Source organism: Neovison vison, chromosome 2 (assembly GCF_020171115.1).
Source record: "Neovison vison isolate M4711 chromosome 2, ASM_NN_V1, whole genome shotgun sequence".
In the NCBI taxonomy this organism is placed as follows: domain Eukaryota; kingdom Metazoa; phylum Chordata; class Mammalia; order Carnivora; family Mustelidae; genus Neogale; species Neogale vison.
Window position 1 is genome coordinate 159,466,269 of NC_058092.1, and position 17,395 is coordinate 159,483,663.

The 17,395-nt window shown below is 35.5% G+C and overlaps 1 protein-coding gene across 8 annotated transcripts in view; it reads right to left on the reverse strand.

Annotated features, from left to right (window-relative positions):
• LOC122900622 (protocadherin-15-like) overlaps positions 1–17,395 on the reverse strand; it is a 213,162-nt gene that overhangs the window by 104,219 nt on the left and 91,548 nt on the right. For 6 of the 8 annotated variants that reach the window (XR_006383277.1, XR_006383275.1, XR_006383274.1 and 3 more), the window contains exons 4-5: positions 5,618–5,680; positions 651–763 (exon numbers count right to left, since the gene is read on the reverse strand). Coding sequence is in view for 3 of the 8 variants with exons in the window: in XM_044239391.1 (XP_044095326.1) it covers positions 651–763; positions 5,618–5,680 (176 nt within the window). In the remaining 5 variants the exon portion in view is untranslated. Of the gene's footprint in view, positions 1–650; positions 764–5,617; positions 5,681–17,139; positions 17,171–17,395 lie in introns of those variants that run through there. The other 2 variants (XM_044239390.1, XR_006383278.1) reach the window with 2 other exon arrangements.

The window sequence follows — 17,395 nt, forward strand, 5'->3', positions numbered from 1 at the left end:
CAATCTTACCTGCCAGCAAACTCTATCAGAATTACTTGACAGATTGTCCTGGTTTTCACAGTGCCTCTTAAACAATTTTATTGCAATACAGTAGATATTATTTAACTGTAAGTGTAATGCCAGATGGATCCCCTAGCTTTGATAATTTTTCTAGCCTAAGATCATTTTTCAAAATAAAGAAATTAATGAGACATCTATTGAAAGAATTTCTGGACAGGGAGGATCTTTTCTTTTTATGTTAGAAAGAAAAACAATTATTTTAAAATATAATATGATATTAAAATAAAAATATATAAATTCATGCCCATTTGAAATATATTTATGAGCAGTTTTTGTGGTCAAGAATTGATTCCTTTTAGCAAGAAAAAAAATGTTAGAAAATGTAACAGTTATATTATGTAGCGTTATATATATATTTGGACAAGGCATTTCTTACAAATATACTCAGTATTTGAATTACATCATAATATAAACAGTTATCTTAAAGAAAGGTAGTGCAATGTATTAAAATAGCTGAACTTCACTTTTTTAAATATTGCGGTCAAATTAATTTTAATTTCTGTAACATGAAAGTGCCTATAATACCCACTACAGGTTTCTTTGATTAGAGGTTTATAAATACAAAGAGAGAAGAAATTATTTTAATTTACCTTAATAACCAAATCAAATTTCTGGTGGAAGTCTCTGTTTACTGGTTCCAAGAGGCTAAGTTCTGCAGTCCTAGGATGCATATGAAAAAATCGTGGGTAATCCTCAGGAGTCCCTGAAAGACATTGAGATTTTGGCATATAATTGAAAACAATACATAGTATCTGTGTGTGCTGTATCTAATTCCCTTCATTAACTGAGGAACAGAATCACAATTTCATTAGTAAATTAACTTTCAAAATCATGTGGTCTAGGGAAAGGAGACACAAATGTGGTATACAATTAATTAGCTTATGAGTCAGAAGATGGAAAGTATTTATTATTGGGGTGATTTTCCAAATATCTTTTATTAGCAGAGCTCTTTAATTAATTTGAAACTTCATCACATGAAAAGAGCTATTAAGTGTAGGGAGAGCAATTTTTGAAGTATAAAATTGTGTTTTAATGGTGCATAAATCTTAATTATAGCCTGCCTGGTCTTTCACTGCATCTTGTAGTAAACAAAGACTAGTAATTTGTACCAAACATCAAGCTCCTTGAAAATTAAAATGACGCCTGGGTGGCTCAGTTGGTTGGGCAGCTGCCTTTGGCCCAGGTCATGATCCCGGCGTCCTGGGATCGAGTCCCACATCGGGCTCCTCGCTCGGCGGGGAGCCTGCTTCTGCCTCTGCCTGCCATTCTGTCTGCCTGTGCTCGCTCGCTCTCCCTCTCTCTCTCTCTGACAAATAAATAAAAAATCTTTAAAAAAAAAAAATTGAAAATTAAAATGAGCATATTCTTTTCCAGCTGCGAAAATACTTTTCTTAAGGCAAGAATCTAGCTAATTACATTAATCATATTAAATAAAAATGTATTGATGATATTCTTAATGCCTAGAGAGGGTATTTCTTAAGTACAAGCATTTTAGTGAGTTGAAATACATTTCTTCCTGCAGAAGTTTCTTTCAACTGCATTATTTTCCTTTGTATGATGTGACATCCTTTTTCTCAATGTGAAGAATAAGTAGAAGTCAAATTGTGTAACTATAGAGTATATGTATTCATTTGGCACAACAACAGCCATAAGAATGAAATAACTATGGTTTCCAATTATTAAAGGCTACTGTGTACTAAATGCTTTATGTAAATAATCATCAATAAGTCTGTAAATCATTCCCATTTTACAGAGAAGGACTTGGCAACTTTGAGATATTAAATAATTTGTCCAAGACCAAAGAGACAATATAAGACAGAGCTTGCATTCAAATCCAGGTTGCCAGAGCCAGACATATTAAAAAATGGATTAATTTCTATTCTTTCTTTGCTTCAACACTGAGACAAGAAGAGAAACTCTCCTGGGGCATTTTGTGAGGGAAAATAAAAAAAGTTTACCAGTAAAATAGACTTGAAAATACAGAAATGGTCAAAGTTTCACATGACAGTTTAGCATATGATAAAGTAATCATCTCAAAACAGTAGGGGAAATGGATTTTTGAATACTAGCATTTATCAAATAGAACAGCCATACAGAAAATGATAGAATTGCATCCATTTTTTATACTAGAGTAAACCCCAAATGGAGAGTCTATTCATATATAATAAACAATGAAACAATGCAAATTCAAGTAATAGATGAAAACACAAATGAATTCTACTATAATGTGAGAGTGGGCATATCTCTCCTAACTATGGTTCAAAATCAAGAAGCAATAAGGGAATAGAGAGATAAATTTGATGACATTACAAAATAGCTTGGCAAGACACAATAAACAAAGTAAAACCACAAATGACAAACTAGGGATAATATCTGCAATTAACAACAGATACAAAATGTTCATATCCCTAACATATGCAGATTTACAAATTAGAAAAGAAAAAGATCAACAATACATTAAAAAGATTGGGCTAGAGAATGAAAAGAGTTCATAGAAAGAGAAAGAAACAAATCTTGACCAAGTACAAAGATGCTCACCTTTATACACAAGAAGACTAATGCAAATTAAATTTGAGATTAAACTTAGATTCCATTTCCTGTTTGTTAGATTAGCAGTGGTCCAAAGTGGACACCATACTCTATTGGTGAGCCTGTGAAAAAACATGCACCTCCAGACATTTCTGGTATTATTGAAATAATGTTATAAAACCTATGATGGAAAACTTGGCATATCCATGAAAATGATGCATTGGGGAATTCTGGGAAGATGGCAAAGTAGGAAGCATTAGGAATCTATCTCTTCATGTAGACAACAACTGGCAAAATCTGTCTGATGAAAATGTTTTAGAACTCTGGTGTCTATTAAAGTCTTCCAAATTCCAGAGTAAGGTCTGGACAGTAAAATATGACTAATTTCTAACAATTACAGCTCTTAGCACAGTAGCTACTACCCACTTGGCAGGGAGCTGGACCCATGTTCCTGGAGAAGCTTATATACTACCTCTGGGAGCAAGGTTAGACAAAAAGGACCATGTCCTTCAAATAACGGAGATCTGTGATCTCCCTGGCAAATCCTGTTTCTGATCACAGAGGTGTAGGTGACTATTGTGTCTCTCACACATGCACACATATACACACACACACACACACACAAACACTCACACCCATTGTTCCCATTGTTATAAGCCCCTCCACTAGGCTGAATTAACTTCCAGGAGATTTGAGAGCCAGCATCCTCTTTACCCTCTTCATTTTTTTTCACTCTCTCTTTTTCCCCCCTCAGAAGATAGGCATTAAAGAGAAGGACATCCAAATGTGACTATACATGAGGGGAAATTAGTAAGTCACCATGCATACCCAGGGGAAGGCATAGGCTCAGAAATTACTTGAGAAAATCTTAAGTATTTTCACTTTAGACTAGTTCTCAGTGTAGAGACAGATTACAACTATAAAAAAAATAAATTAATCAACAAAAGTAGAAACAAAACCCAGCAAATCCTGGGAAAGTAAAAAATTCTGATTTCCAGAGTTACCACATTATTAGATTCAAATGTACAATTTTCAACAAGAACACCAAAGGTACATAAAAACAGGAAGGTATGGTCCATTCAAAGAAAAAAAAAAAAAGAAAGAAAGACTGAATCAACAGAAATAGCCCCTGAAAAACACCTGATTAATGAATGTCCTACTAGGCAAAGATGTTAAACAACTGTATTAAAGATCCTCAGGAACTAAAAATAGCTATAGAGGAAGTCAAAAAAATGATGCATGATCAAAATGAAAATATCAATAAAGAGAAAGAAAACCTAAAAAGAAACTATAAGAAATTTTGGAGCTTTAAAAGACAATACTGGAATGAAAAGTTTACTAGAAAGGTTCAAAGACAGATTGAGAAGGCAGAAGAAGGAATCAATGAACTAAAGATAGGGCCATGGAAATTACTGAGTCAGAGTAACAACAACAAGAAAAGATTAAACAAAAGAGAACGGTACCTAATTGACCTGTAGGGTACTATTAAAACCAACATATACATTGTGGGAGTTTTCAAAGGAGAAAAGAAAGAGAAAGATACAGAAAGAATGTTTGGGGGTAAAAAAATAAAGTCTGAAAATTGCCCAAGTTTGATGAGAGATACAGATATAGATCCAAAATGTTCAACAAAATTCATGTAACATGAATTTAAAGACACACCAAGAAACTTCATAATCTAACCCAAGAGACAAAGACAAGGAGAGAATCTGGAAAGTAGCTAGAGAGAAGGGACTTATCATCACATACAAAGGGTGCTCAATGAGATTATCAGCCTATTTCCTATCAGAAACCTTGGAGGCCAGAAGAGAGTGGCCCTATATAATAAAAGTGCTAATGTAAAGCAAAATGTAAAAAAAAAAAAAAAAAAATCCCGTATTTGGCAAAATTGTCATGTTGAAGTGGCAGAGAAACGAAGATATTCCAGGAATGATGAGGGAGTTCATTACCACTAGACCAGTCCTGCAAGAAATGTTAAGGGAGCCTGTGGGTTACAAGGTGAGGACAGTAGATGATAATCTGAAGCAGAGGGGGAGAAAAGATCTTACAAAAGGTAAATATATGGGCAATTATAAAAGCTAGTATAGTAACAACCATCTGTAATTTCACTCTGTGGTTTCTACATAGCATAAGAGACTAATAAATTTAAAAGAGTTATTAGTTTATGTGTTCAGGCACATGATGGAGAAACATGTGAATATGCTACATAAACAACCTAAAAGGGTGAGAAAGGAGCAGAGTTTTTTACGCTATTAAACTAATGTAAATTCAAGTTAGAGTGCTATGACTTCAGGATTCAAATATAATTCCCATGATGCAAACAAAAAGAACAGTTATAGCATATACACAAAAGGAAATAAGAAAGGAATTTAAACTCTCCCAAAAAAAAAAAAAATCAATGAAACACAAAAGAAGATAGTACTGAAGGAAATGAGGGATGAGAAAGCTGTAAGCTATGTGGAAAACAAATATATAGATGAAAGAAGTCCCTCCTTATCAGTAATGACTTTAAATGTAAATTAATTAAATTCTTCACTCAAAGACAAACAAATGGATTAAAAAAATAATCCAACTATATGCTGTCTACAAAACACTCACTTTCGATTCCAAGACACAAATCAATCGGTAGTGAAAGGCTGACATACGTTATACCATGAGGACAAAATGAAATAAACTAGTCATAAAAAAGACAAATACTGCATGATTTTACTTACATAAAGTACTTAGTCACAATTACAGAGACAGTAGGTAGAAGCGAGTATTCTAGGCATTGCAGGGAAGAGAAGAATAGGGAATTAGAGAAGAATAGGGTATAGAACTGCAGTTTTATAAAATGGAAAGGGTTCTAGGCACAATCTTATGAATGAATTTAGTATCACTAAACTGTATACTTAGAAATGGTTAAGATGGTAAATTATATGTTATGTGTATTTTATTATAATAAAAAATCATATTAGCATTTAGTTTTGATACAGAAACTCACTTCAAGGAATTTTTTACATTTTAATAATAAAATATAAGTAATTACCTAAATATACTTTACTAGTGGTCTGGCTGAATAAATGCTGATACATCCTCAAGTGGATAATAACTGAAATGAAAAAATGAATGATGGGTATTTTTATCCATTAGTACATTACTGTAGAGTTCTCTTTAGTTATATTAAGTGAAAAAACAACTTGGAGAAAAGTGCATATTGTATTACTAACTCTTAAGAAAGAGAAGTAAATACATATATAAATAAAAGGAAATATATATACAAATGTGTCTATATTAATATTAATAAGATGATAAATTATAACATCAAAAAAGTACTACATATGAGAGATAGAATGTCTTGAGGAAATAGGCAATGAAGCTTAAATTTTTTAAAAAATTAAGTCACATAAATATATATCATTATAAGACACTGAACATAAGGGCAACTCGAAAAGTAAAAATAAAATAAAATTTAAAAATCTAAATGTTTATTTAGTTGGTGACATAAACACAAACAGAAAAGGACCATCTCAGATAACTTTAATATAGTAACTTGATTTCACATTCATGATATAATGTAGCTCTAGAATAATAGAAATTACCAAAAACAAAAACAAATAAATAAAACAAAACAAAATAATGAAAAAGAAAACTGTCTATGATAATAATAGTGTTCACATTAGTGCTGTTAATCTAAGATGGTTATGGAAGTATTTTGCCAGAAATGAAATAAATAAGAATGTGGTGTCTTAATTCTATCATTCTCAGTGTTAGAAACAATTCTTATCATAGAAAACTGTATTGCCATAGAAACATAAGGAAATTTATGGCTATTCTCCAAGTTTTTATATTGTGGATATGTAGAAATTTATGATCAGTCTCAGTCAAATGTTACTGATGAATAGAGCTATAACTTCCTTTGGTAGAGCAAAAGCAATTATGATATACAACTTCTCTCCAGAATGATTTTCAATGAAAACCTTCATGTGACCCCTGAATGTTAAGTACTTTGCAAAAGCCAGGCTATTACTGAAGTATAAAAATGTTTTCCAAGAACAGAAGTGTATGTCTAAGTTCAAGGACCCTACAGATTCACTTAATCTTCTCATTTAGAAAATGTGGTATTCATTCCATTTAGCAAAGGTATACTTAATTCATCTGAAAACCATTTTTTCTTGGTTTCAGTTCAAGATAGTGACATAGGAAGACCCTGAACTCACCTCCTCCATGGAACACACTAAATTACACCTATTAATAGTTGTTCCTGAAGAAGAACTGAGGGCCACCGAACAGCCAAAGAGAGTGGACAGCAAGAGAACAGGAAAAGAGATGGATACATGGTAAGGAAGAGAACCCTCATCCCCCACACTGTGAGCCACAATGAAGTGGGACAGTACTGAGGGACTGTGAAGAGAACCCTCTGTCCTTGGATACAGAAACAAAGTGGTGGATTCAAAGAGAAACTAGGATACAGAAGGGATAACACTAGAACACCTCCAAGCACTAGGGGAGCCACTGAATGCTCTCTAGGTCAGAGGGACTGGAGAATGACATGATTCATATTCCCACCCCACCTTAAAAGCCCAGACCAGAGCAGGGTCCAGATGCCAATGCAGGTGGGTCCAGTCATCTCAGTGAGCTTGTGGCTTTAGTTAAGTCTAGTTTCCACAGGCCCACAGCAATCCTGGTCACACTGGGGCCCAGAAACAAAAGCTTCATTAAGAGTGCCAGGGAACTATAAAAAAAAAAAAAAAGAGTGCCAGGGAACTGAGAGAACAGTCTCTCCCCCACCAACCATGAGTCCAGACTGGAGCAAGGTCCACCTCAATGATCAGCTGGCAATCTCAAGGAACCTAGGGTCCACAAACCCACACCAGTCACCTTGTAGTGCTGAGCACAGAATACAAGGTGTGGCTTTGTGTGTGCTCTTTAAAAAATATTTATATTATTATTATTATTTTACTTTAAAAAAATTTATCTTGTCTTGTTTTGATTTTATTTTTTCTCTTCTGTTTTTTTCTTTTCTTTTATTTTTCTAATTTTTTCTTTCTTTTCTTCATTTATTATTTTCCTTTTTCTTTAATTATTGTATTTTCCCTTTTTTCTTTGTATAAAAAGCCATGATTTAAAAGAACAACTATCATTTACAGCTACAGCTCCAACTAACCAGCAGAACTCACCAAGCATTCACAGACTACAAAGAGAACATGTGCACAGGACCATTTGTTCAATTTTAGGACAAGTAATCATTTTGCCTAATCCATACAAACACAGACAGAAAGAAAAACAAAGTGGGGAGACAGAATAATATGCTTCAAAAGAAAGAACAAGAAAAAAAGTAAAACAACCTAAATGAAACAGAGATAAACAATATGCCTTATAAGGAATTTAAATTAAATACCATAAAGGTATTCACTGGGCTGCAGAAAAGAATGGTAGAACTCAGTAAGAACGTCAACAAAGACACAGATAATATTAAAAAGAACCAATCAGAGTTGAATAATACAGCATGTAAAATAAACACACAGACAAACACACACTCACACAGAGTAGGGAATCAACAGTAGATGAGATACAGAAGAAAGTATCAGCCATCTGGAAGATAGGGTAATGGAAAGCACATAAGCAATACAACAAAAAGAGGAAATAATTTTCAAAAAATGAGGATAGATTAAGAGATCTCTTGGACATTGGGTGGACAAACATACACATTATAGGAGTCTCAGAAAAAAGAGAGAGAGAGAAAGGTATAAAAATTTTATTTGAATAATAATTGAAAATTTTCCTAACCTAGGGAAGGGAAACAGACATTCAAGTCCAAGAAACATGGAGAGTTCCAAACAAGATAAACCCAAGGAGGTCCACACCATAGCACATAATAACTAAAATGTCAAAGGTAGAAGATAAAGAGAGAGGAGAGGAGAAGGAAGTTGAGGGAAATTGGAAGGGGAGGTGAACCATGAGAGACTATGGACTCTGAAAAACAACCTGAGGGTTTTGAAGGGGCAGGGGGGGGGGGGATGGGAGGCTGAGGGCACGTATTGCATGGAGCACTGGGTGTGGTGCAAAAACAATGAATACTGTTATGCTGAAAAGAAATTTAAAAAAAAAAAGTGTGAGAGAGAAACATAAGCCTTAACTGTAAGATTATCAACTGATTTTTCAGCAGAAAATCTGCATTCCAGAAAGGAGTGGCATGACATATTCAAAATGCTGTAAGAAAAAGACCCTACAACCAAGAATTTCTTGCCCAGCAAGGTTATCATTCAGATTTGAAAGGGAGATAAAAAGCTTCCCAGACAAATAAAATACAAAAGAGCTTATTGCCACTAAAACAGCCTAACAGAAAATGTTAAGGCCATTTGTTTAAGTGGAAAAGAAATGGCCACAATTAGACATAAGAAAAATATGAATAAAAAGATGTAAAATATGACAACATAAACTATGGAGAAGGGTGTAAAAAAAAGAAAGGGAGAAAGAAAGATTTTTTCTGTTTTTTTTCTTTTATTTTCAGAATGTGTTTGAGCTTAAGTGACAACTAAATTAATATGAACTGCTATTTACTTAGGATATTATATATGAACCTTATGAAAATGACAAACTTATAAAAAAATAATGAGAAAGAAGTCCAAAGAAACACTACAGATACTCACTGATCATGAAAAAAGAGCAAGAAAAGAAGAAAGGAACAAAGAACAACAACAACAACAACAAAAAAAAACCAGAAAACAAATGTCAATAAGCACATACCTAACAATAAGTACTCTAAATATAAATGGCCTAAGTGTGCCAATCGAAAAGCATAAGTGATAGGATGTATAAGACAAAACAAAACAAACAAGACCCATCTATATGCTGCCTACAAGAGACTCACCTCAGACACAGACACATACTGATTGGAAGAGAAGAGATGGAAAAACACTCACCATGCAAATTGAAGTGGAAAAAAAATAAATAAAGGCAGGGTAGCAACACTCATATGAGACAAAATAGACTTTAAAACAAAAACTGTAATGAGAGACAAGGAAGGATACGACTTAATTATAATGGGATCAATCCAACAAGAAGATACAACTGTAAATATCTACACTCAACACTGCATCACCTAAATACATAAAGCAGATATTAACAGACATTAAGAGAGAAAATTGTGGTAATATAATAATAGTAGGGAACCCTAATACCCCACTTACATTAATGGATAGATCATCTAGATGGAAAATCAACAAAGAAACAATGTCTGGGGGCGCCTGGGTGGCTCAGTGGTTTATTAAAGCCTCTGCCTTCGGCTCAGGTCATGATCCCAGGGTCCTGGGATCCAGCCCCGCATCAGGCTCTCTGCTCAGCAGGGAGCCTGCTTCCTCCTTCTCTCTCTCTGCCTGCCTCTCTGCCTACTTGTAATCTCTGCCTGTCAAATAAATAAATAAAATCTTTAAAAAAAAAAAAAAAAAAAAGAAACAATGTCTGAATAACACATTAGATCAGACTGACATACCAGATATAAATAGAATATTCCCTCCACAATCGAGAGAATATACTTTCTTTTCAAGTGCACATGGGACACTACCCAGAACAAAGGATTCAGGCCATAAAAATAAGACTCAACAAATTTAAAAAGCTTGAAATCATACCACGCACCTTTCCTGACCACAACGTTATGAAACTAGAAATAAATCATAAGAAAATAATTGGAAAAGTCATGAGCATGTGGAGACTAAACAACATGATACTAAACTACTAATGGGCCAATGGAACAGAAGAAATAAAAAAAAAAAAAAAAAAAAAACACATGGAGGCAAAAGAAAACAAGGACACAATGGTCCCAAATCTCTGGAACACAATGAACACAGCTTTATAAGGGAAGTATTTGGCAATACAGGCCTACCTCAGGAAACAATAAAAAAAACCTGAAATAAACAATCTAACCTTATGCTTAAAGGAACTAGAAAAAGAACAAACAAAGCCCAAGGTGAGTAGAGGACAGTAAATAGTAAAGATCACAACAGCAATAAATGAGTAGGAGCTAAAAAAAGGTAGAAAAAAAATCAATGAAAGTAGATTCTTTGAAACAAATAAAATTGACAAACCTTCAGGCAAAATTGACAAACCTCAAGAAATAAAGAGAAAGGACCCAAAGAAATACAATCAAATGAGAGAGTAGAAGTAATAACTGGTACAACAGGAGCACAAAGGATTGAGGCACCTGGGTGGTACTGTTGGTTAAGTGTCTGACTCTTGGTTTTGGCTCACGTCATGGTCTCAGGATAGTGAGACTGAATCCCATGTTGAGCTCCATGCTCAGCACAGAGTCTGCTTAAGACTTTCTCTGTCCCTCTGCCCCTCCCCGCCTAAAATAAATAAACAAAAAAATCTTTTAAAAAATCCCCAAAACAGGGACACCTGGGTGGCTCAGTTGGTTAAGCAGCTGCCTTCAGCTCAGGTCATGGTCCCAGAGTCCTGGGAACGAGTCCCACATAGGGCTCCTTGCTCAGCAGGGAGCCTGCTTCTCCCTCTGCCTCTGCCTGCCTCTTTGTCTGCCTGTGCTCGCTCGCTCGCTCTCCCTCCCTCTCTCTCTGGCAAATAAATAAATAAAAATCTTAAAAAAAAAAAATCCCAAAAACAGAAATACAAAGGATTATGAGAGAATGCTATGGAAGATTACATGCCAACAAACTGGAATGCCTAGAAAAATGGACAAATGCCCAGAACTATACAATCTTCCAAAATTGAAACAGGAAGAAATAGAAAAGCTGACAGACAGATTACAAGTAATGAAGTAGAATTAGTATCAAAAAATGACCCAAAAATAAAAATTCAGGACCAGATAGATTCAGAAATTAATTCTATCAGACATTTAAACAAGAGTTAATACCTATTCTTCTCAAAGTATTCCAAGAACAGTGGAAGAATGAAAGCTTCCAAATATATTCCATGAGGCCAACATTATTCTAAAACCAAAAGATACCATACACACATAAAAGAAAACTGCAGGCCAATATCTCTGATGAACATTGATATAAAACTCCTCAAGAAAATACTACCGAATTTCATACAACAATGAACTGGAAAGCTCAATCACCACAACTTGTTGGGATTTATGCCTGGATTGCAAGGATGGTTAAATATTCCCAAATCAATCAACATCACACAGCACATTAACAAAATGAAGGATAAAAATCATATCATCTTGATAGATGCAGAAAAAAAAATTTGACAATATTTAATATCCATTCATGATAAATATTATCAAGAAAATGGGGTGAAAGGGAACATACCTCAATCTAATAAAGGCCATATAAGAAAAAATCACAGCTAACATTGTACTCTGTGGTCAAAACTGAGACCATTCCCTCTAATGTCAAGAGCAAGACAAGGATGTTCACTTCACCACTTTTATTCAATACAGTCCTAGAAGTCTTAGTCACAGCAATCAGACAAGAAAAAGAGGTAAGAGGCATCCACATTGATAAAAAAGTTAAACTGTCACTATTTGCAGATGGTAAGATACTGTACATAAGGAACCCTAAAAACTCCACCAAAAAACTACTAGAAGTAATAAGTGAATTCAGTGAAGTGGCAAGAAACAATAATAATAATAATAATAAATCAGTAGTGTTTCTATATACAAACAACAAAGTTGCAGAATGAGAGGTTTAAAGAAGAAAAACAACACAGTTTGGCTATTGTGGACATTGCTGCTATGAACATCAGGATACATATGGCCCTGCTTTTCACTACCTCTGTATATTTGTTGTAAATACCTAGTAGGGCAATTGCAGGGTAATAGGGTAGCTCTATTTTTAAATTTTTGACGAATCTCCACACTGTTTTCCAAAGTAGCTGCACCAACTTGCATTCCTACCAACAGTGTAAACAGCAATGTCCACGTTCACCAAACTGTGGAAAGAGCCACGATGCCCTTCAACAGAAGAATGGATAAAGAAGATGTGGCCCATATATACAATGGAATATTACACAACCATCAGAAAGGATGAATACTCAACTTTTGTATCATCATAGATGGGACTGGAGGAGATTATGCTGAGTGAAATAAATCAAGCAGAGAAAGTCAATTATCATATGGTTTCACTTACTTGTGGAGCATAAGGAATAACATGGAGGGCATTAGGAAAAGGAAAGGAAAAGTGAATTGGGGGAAACTGGAGGGAAAGATGAACCATTAGAGACTGTGGATTCTGAGAAAGAAATTGAGGGTTATGAAGAGGAGGAAGGTGGGAGGATGGGAGAGCCTGATGGTGGGTATTAAGGAGGGCATGTATTGCATGGAGCCCTGGGTGTGGTGCATAAACAACGAATCTTGGAACATGGAAATAATAAAATTAAGATGTTAAAAAATTTATAATCACATCAAACACAATAAAATACGTAGGAACACCCTTAATCAAAGAGGTGTAAGATCTGTACTCTGAAAACTAAAATACTGATGAAAAGATATGAAAATGACACATAAAAATGGAAAGATATTCCATGCTTATGGACTAGAAGAATTAATATTGTCAAAATGTCCCTATCACCCAAAGCAATCTACAGATTCAATACAATCCACATCAAAATATCAACATTTTTCACAGAACTAGAACAAATAATACTAAAATTTGTATGGGATCACAGAAGACTTTGAATTGCCAAACCAATCCTAAGAAAGAACAAAGCTGGAGGTATCACAATTACAGATTTCAAGATCTACCACAAAGCTATAGTAATCAAAACAGATGCTATTAGGATAAAAATAGATACATAGATTAACAGAACAGAAAGGCCAGAAATAAACCCATAATTTATATGGTTATTTAATCTCCAACAAAGGAGCCAACAATAAGCAATGGGGAAGAAACAATATCTTCAATAAACGGTGCTGGGAAACGTGGACAGCTACATGTAAAAAATAAAACTAGACTAGTTTCTAGCACATTAAACAAAAATAAATTCCAAATGGATTAGAGACATACACATGAGACTTAAAATCATAAAAATCCTAAAGAGAACACAAACAGTAATCTCTCTGGCATTAGGCACTGCAACATTTTTCTAGATATGTTGCCTAAGGTTAGGAAAACAAAAGCAAAAATAAACTGTTGGGGCTTCATCGAAATAAAACTTCACTACACAGCAAAGGAAATAATCAACCAAACCAAACTAATGGCATTCTACTGAATAGAAGGTATTTGCAAATGACATATCTGATAAAGGGTCAGTATCCAAGTATATTAAAACTAACACTAATGGTGCATGCAAAAGTGAACACCAGGAAAGGGACAGGATGTTCACTCCCATGCTCCTAGTACAAGGTTTTAATCAGTCGTGTCATTATATCACATCATGAATATCCAAGCACATCAAGTCAGCCTGACAATTTTTAAACAATTAGAATTACTTGAAATGTAGGCTTACATCCAATATAATTAATAGTAATCAGTGCTTTATGTAATTGTTGAGCATTGCAGTTTTAACTAATGATTATGCAAGTATCATTATGAAACATTAGAGGGCTAACTCAATTTATTTTTAACTCATGGGACAAGGAATGAAAGAGTTGTCTTCAATCCAACATGTAACTATCTTAAGCTAACATGTACACAAATTACCTGAAGTAGATCAGAGATAGCTACAGATTTTGCACTTCCCACCATGAAGCTGAGTCTATTTTCCCTCTTCTTGAATAAGGGCTAGACTCCTGCTTGATTTGACCAATGGTTGGTAGTGGAAATGATATCATTCTAGTTCTGGGACTAAGCTTTGAGAAGACTGGTAGCCTTCACTTTAGCTTCTTAGAAGTCAGTGACCAATACTGTGAAGAAGGCTATAGAATAAGGTGAGGAGGAGGGAAGAGGAAGAGTGAGTAACCTCCCTGGATGTCTATATCTCTGGCAAGCTCCCAGCTGAAGCTACACATTTGAGTAGCATCAACTGCACTGTGTGAGAAGCAAAAGATCTGACCTGCCAATCCAAATCAACGCACAGAAATAGAAGAAATACCAAGCCACTGCCATTTTAGGTCACTAATCTCTTGAGTGGTTTATTGTACAAGAACAGACAACTAAAGCACTACCCACTGTCTCTACAGCTTCCCTTATGTTTCCCCAGCTTGTTCTATTTTCATGAATTTTGGTTCATTTCCACAAAGTTACTTGCCCTGAACTTTACTGTTTTTCCCACTGGCTGTAATGGGTTAATGAGTAGAGTGACATAGCAAACAAAGAATTGAGAATGGTAAAGCCTTCCCACAAACCCAGGTTCATAATCCTTTGGGCTATTACTTGAGAAAGAAATAGACTTCTGTTTGATTTAAGCCACTGTGTTTTGGAGGTTCTTTATAGAAGTATTCAAGCTGGTACATTTACTAATACAAACACCCCCTAGCCCACTATTATAGGTAACATAACTTCGCTTTGGATTCAATCAATGCTCTCATTTTTAGCAGATCTATTTTCAGGAGTTCCAGTATTTGTAGCTTATTATTCTACCCTATGTGATCTTTATGGGGGATGGGACAAGAGTTTCAATGTGTTTGAAATGCATAATTTTCTAGAACAATTTCCAGGGAAAGCCATAAAAATATGAATGATACTGATACTCAGTACTATAACCTGTAGGTAGGAGAAATATCTTCCAATAATGTGTGCCATAAAATCAAACTTCTCACAAGCCTACATAATAATAATAATACTTCACAATACTCCAGTTTATTAGCCAACAGTAAGTTTCTGATTATGGAGAAGAATAACCCAAAGAATCCAAAAAGGAAAGGTAGAAAATTTCTGAATTAGTGGAGGTACTTTAAAATTAGAATCAACATAGGTGACTCACAGATTATAAGTGAGGCTACTTAATGTTTAAAAGGCCAGCATGTAAATAAGGATGCAGTTATAAGGTGCATGGCACTGGGAAAACAAAACTAAACAAGAAAAGTAAAGGCAAATAAATAGAAATTCTGGACTCTCCCTCCAGTGTTTGTGAAATCTGAAATATACAAAAGAGGGTATTCCTTTTTCAGTTTAAAATATAATTCAAATTTGAATTTTCATGGCTTTTCCAACATGACTATCCTATACACTTGAGCACAAGAATATTGATATTTCATAATGCTCATCTGAGTTGAGCACTGGGTGTGGTGAAAAAATAATGAATAATGTTTTTCTGAAAATAAATAAATTGAAAAAAAAAATGTGCTTGTATAAAATATATGAACCCAAGTTTTCTGGATTGGTGTCTCTATTCTTAACTAGTGTATGACACCAACTCTTTAGCTGCTAGAATATTCATAATATCATTACAATTATTATACTTATTTTAAACAAGGAAAAGTAACTATTAATTATATTTTAATATTTATATGTTAGTATGTAACATCTATCTTAACTATATATTTATTACATTTTAAAAGATTTATTTACTTATTTTAGAGAGGGAGTGTGTGCGAGAGGGGGGAGCAAGAGAGAGAGAGGTAAAGAAGACTTTCCCCCAAGTGCTGTGCCTGACCAGGGGCTACATTTCAGGACCCTGAGATCATGACCTAAGCAGAAACCAAGAGTCAGATGCTTAACCGACCGAGCCACCAAGACCCCACCCCTATATATTAGAGTACCCAGCATTATAAAATACTAACATTTTAAGCTACTATTATCAATCAAGTGTCAGTAGATCTTCTTATATTATTCGAAATAAATACATAACTCTATTATATTGTTAGTGTCGGTGTGAGAACTCTCATGGAAATGCCCTTTTTTGTCTCTGAGGAGAACTTTTGACTTAAAGTTGATTTTGTCCTATATAAATATTGCTACCCTTGACCTCTATGTGTTTATGTATGCCACAAATACATTTCCATCCTTTCACTTTCAGCCCACTAGTGTCCTCAGGCTTAAGTGAGTCTCTCATTGGTAGTTTATCCTTAGATCTTTTATAAAAACTCCATTTAGGGGAGGAGTCAAGATGGCAGAGAAGTAGCAGGCTGAGACTACTTCAGATAGCAGGAGATGAGCTAGATAGCTTAAAGATTGCAAACACCTACAAATCCAACGGTAGATCAAAGAGAAGAAGAACAGCAATTCTAGAAACGGAAAATCAACCACTTTCTGAAAGGCAGGACTGGTGGAGAAGTGAATCCAAGGCAATGGGAAGACAGACCCTGGGGGGAGGGGCCGGGTTCTGGCAAGCGGTTGAGCAACGGAGCATAAAATCAGGACTTTTCAAAGTCTGTTCCGCTGAGGGACATCACTCCAGAGGCTAAACCGGGGTGAAGCCCACGCAGGGTCATCGTGGCCTCAGGTCCCGCAGGGTCACAGAAGGATCAGGGGTGTCTGAGTGTCACAGGGCTTACAAGTATTAGAACAGGGAAGCTGGCTACAGAGACAGAGCCGAGGAGTGAGCTCCCAGCTCAGAGTTACCTTGAACAGGTCGGAGTCTTGGTGAGCTTGGAGTGCGGAGGCCAGGGAGACAGGAGTAATTGGGCGCTGTTCTCTGAGGGCGCAATGAGGAGTGGGGCCCGGGCTCTCAGCTCCTCAGGCCGGAGACCGGGAAGCCGCCATTTTCATTCCCGTCCTCCAGAACTCTACGGAAAGCGCTCAGGGAACAAAAGCTCCTGAAAGCAAACCAGAGCGGATTACTCAGCCCGGCCCCCTCGTAAGGGCGGTGCAATTCCACCTGGGGCAAAGTCACTTGAGAATCACTACAACAGGCCCCTCCCCCAGAAGATCAACAAGAAATCCAGCCAGGATCAAGTTCACCTACCAAGGAGTGCAGTTTCAATACCAAGGAGAGCAGCGGAATTCCAGAGGAGAAGAAAGCAAAGCATGGAACTCATGTC